The 9239-nt window shown below is 41.6% G+C and overlaps 1 protein-coding gene across 1 annotated transcript in view; it reads right to left on the minus strand.

The window, feature by feature from the left end:
• The window catches only part of pdzd2 (PDZ domain containing 2), a 60975-nt gene that overhangs the window by 9598 nt on the left and 42138 nt on the right, over positions 1 to 9239 (minus strand). Inside the window, exons 13-17 of the mRNA XM_046034046.1 lie at positions 7437 to 7524; positions 6118 to 6221; positions 4787 to 4949; positions 3007 to 3899; positions 2686 to 2830 (exon numbers count right to left, since the gene is read on the minus strand). Coding sequence (XP_045890002.1) covers positions 2686 to 2830; positions 3007 to 3899; positions 4787 to 4949; positions 6118 to 6221; positions 7437 to 7524 — 1393 coding nt within the window. The remainder of the gene's footprint in view (positions 1 to 2685; positions 2831 to 3006; positions 3900 to 4786; positions 4950 to 6117; positions 6222 to 7436; positions 7525 to 9239) is intronic.

Below are 9239 nucleotides of genomic sequence, written 5' to 3' on the forward strand. Positions count from 1 at the left end.
TTCCTCTCTGTCTCTCCCTTCCTCTTCCTCTCTCTATCTCTCTCTCTCCCCCCAACCGGTCGAGGCAGATGGCCGCCCACCCTGAGCCATGGTTCTGCTCGAGGTTTCTGCCTCTTAAAAGGAAGTTTTTCCTTGCCTCTGTTGCCTAGTGCTTGCTCTTGGTGGGAATTGTTGGGCTTCTGTAAATAACATCACAGTGCTGTGAGATAACTGTTGCTGTGATTTGGCGCTATATAAATAAAACTGAATTGAAATGAATTGACAACTTAATGCAACGACCGGGTCTTTCAGGCATCATGATACAAAAAAAATTTCTGCCTTTTGGTTTCAAAATCTTTTCTCTAAGGCGAACACAGGAAGGAAAGATGTCTGCTGTAACATTTAAAAGAACATGCAATTTGATTTCATCTATCCATTAGCTGTACCCCCTTTTCCTTGAGGATAAAAGGGGGCCTGGACAGCTCTAGCTGATACTACACCGAGAAGCGGGGTACACTGTGGGCAGGTTGCCTTTCCATCACAGGGCTGATGGTATAGAGACAGACAACCATATACAGGTGCATCTCAGAAAATTAGAATATCGTGAAAAAGTTCATTTATTTCAGTAATTCAAAAGGTGAAACTAATATATTATATAGACTCATTACATGTAAAGTGAGATATTTCAAGGCATTATTTGATTTAATTTCGATGATTATGGCTTACAGCTTATGAAAACCCCAAATTCAAAATCTCAGAAAATTAGAATATTGTGAAAAGGTTCAGTATTGTAGGCTCAAAGTGTCACACTCTAATCAGCTAATTAATCCAAAACACCTGCAAAGGGTTCCTGAGGCTTTAATTGGTCTCTCAGTGTGGTTCAGTGGAATTCACAATCATGGGGAAGACTGCTGACCTGACAGTATTGCAGAAAACCATCATTGACACCCTCCACAAGGAGGAAAGCCTCAAAAGGTAATTACAAAAGAAGTTGGATGTTCTCAAAGTGCTTTATCAAGGCACATTAATAGAAAGTTAAGTGGAAGGGAGAGGTGTGGGAGAAAAAGGTGCACAAGGAGCAGGGATGACCGTAGCCTGGAGAGGATTGTCAGGAAAAGGCCATTCAAATGTGTGGGGGAGCTTCACAAGGAGTGGACTGAGGCTGGAGTTACTGCATCAAGAGTCACCACACACAGACGGATCCTGGACATGGGCTTCAAATGTCGTATTCCTCTTGTCAAGCCGCTCCTGAACAACAAACAACGTCAGAAGCGTCTTACCTGGGCTAAAGAAAAAAAGAACTGGTCTGTTTCTCAGTGGTCCAAAGTCTTTTCTGATGAGAGCAAATTTTGCATCTCATTTGGAAACCAAGGTCCCAGAGTCTGGAGGAAGAATGGAGAGGCACACAATCCAAGATGCTTGAAGTCCAGTGTGAAGTTTCCACAGTCTGTGTTTGTTTGGGGAGCCAAGTCATCTGCTGGTGTTGGTCCACTGTGCTTTATTAAATTCAGAGTCAGCGCAGCCGTCTACCAGGACATTTTAGAGCACTTTATGCTTCCTTCAGCAGACGAGCTTTATGGAGATGCTGACTTAATTTTCCAGCAGGACTTGGCACCTGCCCGCACTGCCAAAAGTACCAAAACCTGGTTCAATGACCATGGGATTACTGTGCTTGATTGGCCAGCAAACTCGCCTGACCTGAACCCCATAGAGAATCTATGGGGCATTGCCAAGAGAAAGATGAAAGACATGAGACTGAACAAAGCAGAAGAGCTGAAGGCCGCTATTGAAGCATCCTGGTCTTCCATAACACCTCAGCAGTGCCACAGGCTGATGGCATCCATGCCACGCTGCATTGAGGCAGTAATTCATGCAAAAGGGGCCCAAACCAAGTACTGAGTACATATGCATGATTATACTTTTCAGAGGGCTGACATTTCTGTATTTAAAATCCTTTTTTTTATTGATTTCATGTAATATTCAAATTTTCTGAGATTTTGAATCTGGGGTTTTCATAAGCTGTACGCAGTAATCATCGAAATTATATCAAATAAAGGCTTGAAATATCTCACTTTGCATGTAATGAGTCTATATAATATATTAGTTTCACCTTTGAAGTTGAATTACTGAAATAAATGAACTTTTGCACGATATTCTAATTTTCTGAGATGCACCTGTATACTTATATTCACACCTACAGGCAATGGAGAGTTGTAAAGAAATGTAACCCACGTGTCTTTGGACTAATACTAGGACAATTTTATTTCAGTTGGACTTCAAGTACAATGTTTTGTACCCACTTTCAGTAATAAAAAGGTTTATAATACAATGTGGTTGGATTTTACAAAGTTACCACAGTTTTTTTCCTCACAAAAATTAAAGACTAAACAGTGATTATATTAGAATAAGGGCACTACTGATTGGCTAAAAAGTGCATTGATGGATGACATCACATTGCAATGCATCTATACCAGCACAGTTCTCTCAATAAAATAAATGGCTGTGTCAGTCTCTCAAGACGAAACCTGGACCTTTAGGTTACAGCAGTTGGGAAGTACTGTTCTAGACACTAGGGTTGCAAAACTAATCACACTAAGGACCACATCTCAGTTCTAAATATATAAAAACATCAAATGTGGAGTAAGGTAAATACACAACAACAGCATCCATACCCTAGAATAAAGTTATTCTAAATCAAGATCTTACCTGAAACCGGTCTCTTGACTTCCAAGACCAGCATCCTAGGAAGGTTGTGCATGAGCTCACAGATTTCCTGGTAGCTAGAAGAGCACACCAGTTTCTCTCTAATTTTTACAATTTCATCTCCCGGAAACAGCTTGCCTCTAGATTCCTGGAAGTACAAATAAACAGGAGAGACAACATTTAGCTTTTCAGTGAGCAAAAGGATCACTAATGCTCATGCCACATATACCATTAAATGTGAAAGATTTTTTTAAACAATTTAAACAGAGAAGTTTGGCATAACTGACATCGGACTGGTAGGAAGATAAGTCCAGTGAGACATACCCTTTCTGCCGCGCCTCCAGGCTTTAACCCAGCGATGACAACTTTCAGCGGGGATGACATAATCTCTAGGTCAAGCCCAAATGACTCGTCCTCACTTCTCCACAGGGTTACAGTATCAATGGTATAAACACCCACAAGCTCACTGGCATCTCCCTTCTTACAATGCTGAAGGGGTATCAACGCACCAGCAATCCTGGGGGGACTTCCACACTGTGTGCCATGGAATGGGGGCAAGCCTGTAGAGTATTCATCAGATTTGGACTTTTGCTGCTGGGACAGGTTTGGTGCTTCAGTGTTCATCATACTTTTTACCCGCGTCACTGCTTTATGCTCAAGCTTAGGGGAGCGCTTTGACTCCAACTGTCCATCATCTTGACTTGTATAGTTCACACTTTTGATGGTCAAATTACTGGACCCAGAACTCACACTGCTCACAACCCATGCTTTGTGGTCAAAGGGGGAGCGGATAGGCATGAAAGGTGACTGAGAACCAGGTGACTCAGACTTACTGGTAATACCTTCCTCACACTGTGAGAAACTACTATTGAATGGCGTTGTCACACCATTGTTTCCACACCTCTGCAAATCCCCACCATCTTCACAGTCTCCATCTACATCTGACGATGATGTAGCTATTACAACTGCTGAATCAGTTTTGGATGTTTGGGATGCTTGAGTGTCACTGAAGTTAACAGAGTCAGATCGTGTTAGTCCATTGTCAGAGCCCTCATCATCACTGAGCTCGTCCTCAAAGCACATCACACGACGCTGACGAAGAAGTGGGCTTCGCAGTGAGGCGGGACTAGAGACTGCAATGGGCTGGCAAACTGCATCTACAAGAGGGACAGGGGTTTTGTCTTGTGATGCATTGTACACAGGGCCGCTCTCCACTTCTGTTAGAGAGGAAGAAAATACTGAGAATAAGATGTACATAATGTGGTTTATACAAAAAGTAAATTTGGTAACAACAATCACAAAATAAGTTAACAAATTAACAATCGTTTTTATTGCCAAACAAAATTAGAGATGACATAGTGTCTCAAAGCATTAAAACTTCATACATTTGGGCCCTTTTACTTGATTGGGTATAAATCAAATCAGGTGTAGGCCTTAATCAAGCACAGAATCCTGCCTTTAAATTGTCCCTCAGTCGCACTTTGAGACATGTCCACTGACTCTGATTCTGAGCTTGGGGACCAAAAACCAAGTCTACGTCACAATTGGGACGGTGCCAGTAATTACAATATTATCCAAATGTCACTGCTGACATGAGCCACGACTAAATAATTAGCCTTCCCATCCCCAATCAGATCTCAATGGTAAAGTCACCAAACACAAAGCACATACTATTGCACATGAACCCAGTCACCCTCTCAACCCCATGTCTTCATACTGCTTCCATACAGGTCCCTGGCTTGGAAACGGGTCCACTACAGCAAATGTTTTGTGCCTCCCCCTTTTTAGCATCACTTAATGAAGCTCCCCAGCAGTGAATGTTTTCCTGTATAATGTTTGGTTACTCTATGTGTATGTGTATGTTATGTATGTTTGAAGGTCTGTATAGACTGTAAAGACGAAATTCCTGTGAGGGACAATAAAGATTTCTATCTATCTATATTGAGGCTGGTGCTGCTGATCTTCCTGCAGGAACTGAAATTTTGCTTCAAGAACTCTGTTAAGTTAATTCTAGACAGTCTAAATCCATATCTAAGAATGCCATTTTCAGATAATGTGGTTTATCACAGCCCCTTCCATGGTATTTAAATGGGTGAAATTGTACCATGTGGCTGTGATGAATTGGCATCCATGGAGGAACTGCAGCTCTGTTGGTGAATCGCCTCATCACTGTTTGAGCCCATCAGCACGGATTCAGACAGGAACGAGTGGCTGGAAGCATCCTGGGAGAAGTACTGAGATAATTCTGCCTCTGAGCTCAGGGACCCCTGCTAGAGAATTGTGAAAATGGAAGACGACCATATCAAGTGAAAAGAAAATGAAAACCACAACCACACCTTGAAGTGTGTTCTCCACAATAAGCTATGCACAAGTAAATGTTTCTATTTAGACAAACAAAACAGCCAAATTGGTCAAGTTAAGTTATGCAACTAAGCAGAAAAAATGGTCAAAACATATCTCTATCAACTGAAAGGGTACATGACATCCCTCGGATTAACTCTATTTCACTGATCAACAGTTGTTGGTGATAACACAGCAAGAAACACAGCATTGCGCCTGCAAAAGGCAGGGAAGAGTAAGACTGCTAGTTGGTGGACGTACTGTAAACATGGGTGTAAAAAAATGCAGATATGTTTAATAAAAATTTGCTTTGTGAATGTTTCATATGGAAGAAACGTGTTTATTAGGTCTGATGTGTGTTATGGTTAGAAACACATAACTGTATTAAAAGTAATGCTTAGGGCTGCCCCTAACTAAAGGTTTTCCTGGTCGTCCAGTGGTGGTAATCACTGAATGTATCGGAACAACCAGCAAGTAGACTGTTGTCAACACAGAATAACAGCATTCAAGTTTCATTGTTCACAACACAGGAATAAATAATTTCACAAGAGCTGATCAACACAATGGGAGATATATAATATTATTTACAAATTACGAATGAACTCGCTCCACTCCCGCTTGACGCCTCTCCTGCTGGGGAGTCAGAGGTGTAGTCAGAGCTGTTAACCTCAGTACTGTATACCTGTTGTTAAACTGGCCTCTGTCTGTCTCCGGGATCTTCAAAGAACAAGCAAACCGCATCTCAACTTAAACTTGTCTGGTAAATCAAACTTTATTTATGAATTTTTAATACTTTAAACAATAGGGAACAGGTAGGTCCATGTGCCTTCCATCCAAAGCCGTGATCAATGTGTTGGATAACAGGATAAACAAATTATTTTGTTTTGTCAGGGCCTACCCATCTTTAATGCCCCCACATTCAGCACAACTGATTTGAATTTTTTCAAGATTTCAGAAAAGATGGATGAACAGAAGGTATGCACATTGAAGTCACAGGTAGCTTTGTTCTGAGTGAGTTAAGAAGAATGAAACGGAACCTAGAAATGTGCCTGTAAGAAATACGTAGTAACACATGAACACTGAATGAATTCTTACTCTACTGGCAGGCTCGAGGAACCTCTTCATGGTCCAGCTGAGAGCAGGGGAGCCCTCTCCCTGCCTGTCCTTCGTTGTTGGGCAGGGGCTCTTACATGCCAGACCTACAGATTATAACCGTGGCAGTTAAACCCAGGTGAGACCAGTGCCCGCATTTAACAAGCTTCTCAGAATTACTCATAAGAACACTGCTAAGAACTGCCTTAACAGTAAAATAATACTTGGCTCCAAACTGTGCTTAAAAGTTAGTTATCAAGCTTCTCAGTCCTAATTTGAGTGAAGTGTAGGACTAAATCTTAAGTGTCAGTCTTAGTGCTGATTCACGACACTTTGCTGTGCCGCAAACAGGATTTTGGATGACGATGGCATGGACCAATCACAGAATAGATTTCCTTACTTAAGAATATTCTCAGATAAATTCACATTGAATGGTAAAATTCCTTATAAGAGTTTATGTTCAACAGACATTTGACAATTAAGAATTAAACCAAGACAATACATTATGTACATAGGCTACATACACATTGGAAATGAAAGATAAAAAAGTTGATCTTTACATGTGCGTCATCAAATTGCACCTATTACTCCTGGGAAACCGGCTATTTGCATGTATTGTGTTTTCTTCTGTTGGATTACGGGGGGCGTTGTTGGAAAGTCAATGAAATGCATGACAATGTGTGGAGCTGGAAGTGCCATAATTGTTTCCATGACAGTTCGGCTTATTTATGGTAATGACAGGCCAAAATCATCAGCATTGCTGCATTTTTCCTGTGGTGAATAAAAAGCATCATCACAACCTTCAATTTAGCTGAAAACGTATTGTTGCGCGAAGTCAGTGGTGAGATAACGTTCCTCACCAATTCACTGACAAAGATTATGCCTGCGCTGTCCAACCCTGTATAATTAAGTGCACATCGTTAAATAATTCAGAAACATTCTTCATCTCCTGAAAGATTTGTGCATGTCTCTGTCTCCACAGTGTCATCATAAGCCCTACTGGCAACTCCTAACCACCTGTGAGACCTCTGGAGCTGTCTTAAATAACTGGGAGAGTAAGAGTGATTCTTTGCTGTAAGAAATTTGATAACTTGCTTAAGTTTGAAAGTAGGAGCAAATTTCATGAATTCTCAGCACTTAAGACTAAAATGGCACTTTGAGAGGTTTGATAAATACCGGCTGAAAAAAACATTTTACTTGGGCATCTTAGCCATGCTGCTGAACTGTCATGCTCATTTTATCACACAAAATGTTGAAGTTAACCTGTAAAATGATTGCAGTGCTGGAATAAATAAAAGAGGAAAGTCAAATGTAAATCAGACCTTGAGAGTGAGATGAATGTCTGTTTTTGCTCATTTTGTCCCTGTGTGTGGACCGAGCTATGATGTGATCCATCTCCTGTTCTGATACCTGAGAAAAGGCAATGAGATGCAAGAGCTTTATCACAACTGAAACAACTTGGAACAACACAACTCTGGCTACTACTAGAAAAAAACACAACAGTAATAAAGGCATTGTGTGAAAATATTAAATAAAACGTGGAACATTTTAAATGATAAAGGTATAAAAAGTATAAAGGGCACTTGTTACAAATAAATAAGAACATGCATTCAAATGGCATATAGTGAATACATAGAAGCATAAAAGTACGTAATGACAGATGAGGGTTGATGTCTTTGTTGGTGTAATGTGAACCCTCAGCGGTTTACCATCCGCAAGATGGCCAACACTCCTGAAAAAACTCACAATAAAGGAGGCAATGTGCAAAGTGCATGTGAGATTGTCTAACAGTGTCTGAAAAATGATTTCTGACATCACAGAGGGCTTTGTCTGTTTTAGTCACTTGCAGAAACAGACACTCAGTGTGGGTTATGAACTTAAGTGGATGAATGTGTTATGGTCTGACCAAAATGTGACTCTGACCAATGATCTCTCATTATGAAAAACCCGCCATCCCAACTACAGAGCGGTGGCAGCATCATGCTGGGGCTGGTTGCTCTGCAGTAGCTGGAGGGCTTGTGAAGATGGCCATGGATTCTTCTGACATGCTCAAAGTACCTTGTGGGACATTGTCTGCCGTGTTTTTGAAAAGAGACCCCAAGGGTTCATGCTGTTCTACAGATTATCAGACTCTTACACAGTTCTAAGATGTTAAATATCTTAAAAGAGAATGGTTCAATCTATATGAATAGAGATAGACTCTTACCTTGGGGTTAGGATGCCTACTTATAATGAGGCTGACCGGTCCAGGGCCACATTCACTGAGGATGGCATAGGCCTCGCTGAGAGCAGCATGACGAAGACTGACTGAGTCCACCTCCAGTATCTGATCTCCACGACTGTCCAGAGAAGCACAGGCGTCAGCACCACACTGTAGGAGAGCTTTCCTTGTACAAACCCCAACAAAAATGTACACATCACGAATAACATTTTAATCATTGAGCTTATCTTGTATCTTTGTATCAGTGCGACTACATGTTAACTTCATCTGTTTCCATGTCAAAGATGACCCTGAAAATTCTACCTGAGCCTGCCATCCATCTTTGCCACAGATCCCAGTGCCAGGCTATGGATGTAGATCCCAGGAGCGCAGTTCTCCAGCGTCAGACAGCAGACTCCAATCCCCAGACCAACACCAGGCTCTTAAAAAAACATTCACGATTAGAAAAGAAGTGTTCACAATCACTCCAAAAATAGCACCGACCTCCCTCTTAAGTGTTATGTTGAGTCGGTGTGTACATATGCAAAAACAATGTCGGACACCGTAGTTTTCTCTGGACCCCTGCCAAATCTGACCAGTGATGACATGTATAGCCGCATGTCGTCATTCCGCCGCTGGTTGTCGAGGTGGTGTCCAGCAAACGATGTGGGCTTTGTAGATCATTGGCAGACTTTCTGGGGAAGACCTGGTCTGATCCGGAGAGACGGCATCCATCCCACTTGGGAAGGAGCAGCTCTCATTTCTAGAAATCTGGCTTTTTAAGTTTATTAGTGGACCAAATCCATGACAACCCAGAGTTGAGACATGGAGGCAGAGTCGCAGTCTAACACACTTCTCTGCCCTTCTAATTCAGCAGTTACCCACCCAAAACCCTACGCAGAGTCGCAGTCTAACACACTTCTCT

Source organism: Micropterus dolomieu, linkage group LG21 (assembly GCF_021292245.1).
Source record: "Micropterus dolomieu isolate WLL.071019.BEF.003 ecotype Adirondacks linkage group LG21, ASM2129224v1, whole genome shotgun sequence".
In the NCBI taxonomy this organism is placed as follows: Eukaryota; Metazoa; Chordata; class Actinopteri; order Centrarchiformes; family Centrarchidae; genus Micropterus; species Micropterus dolomieu.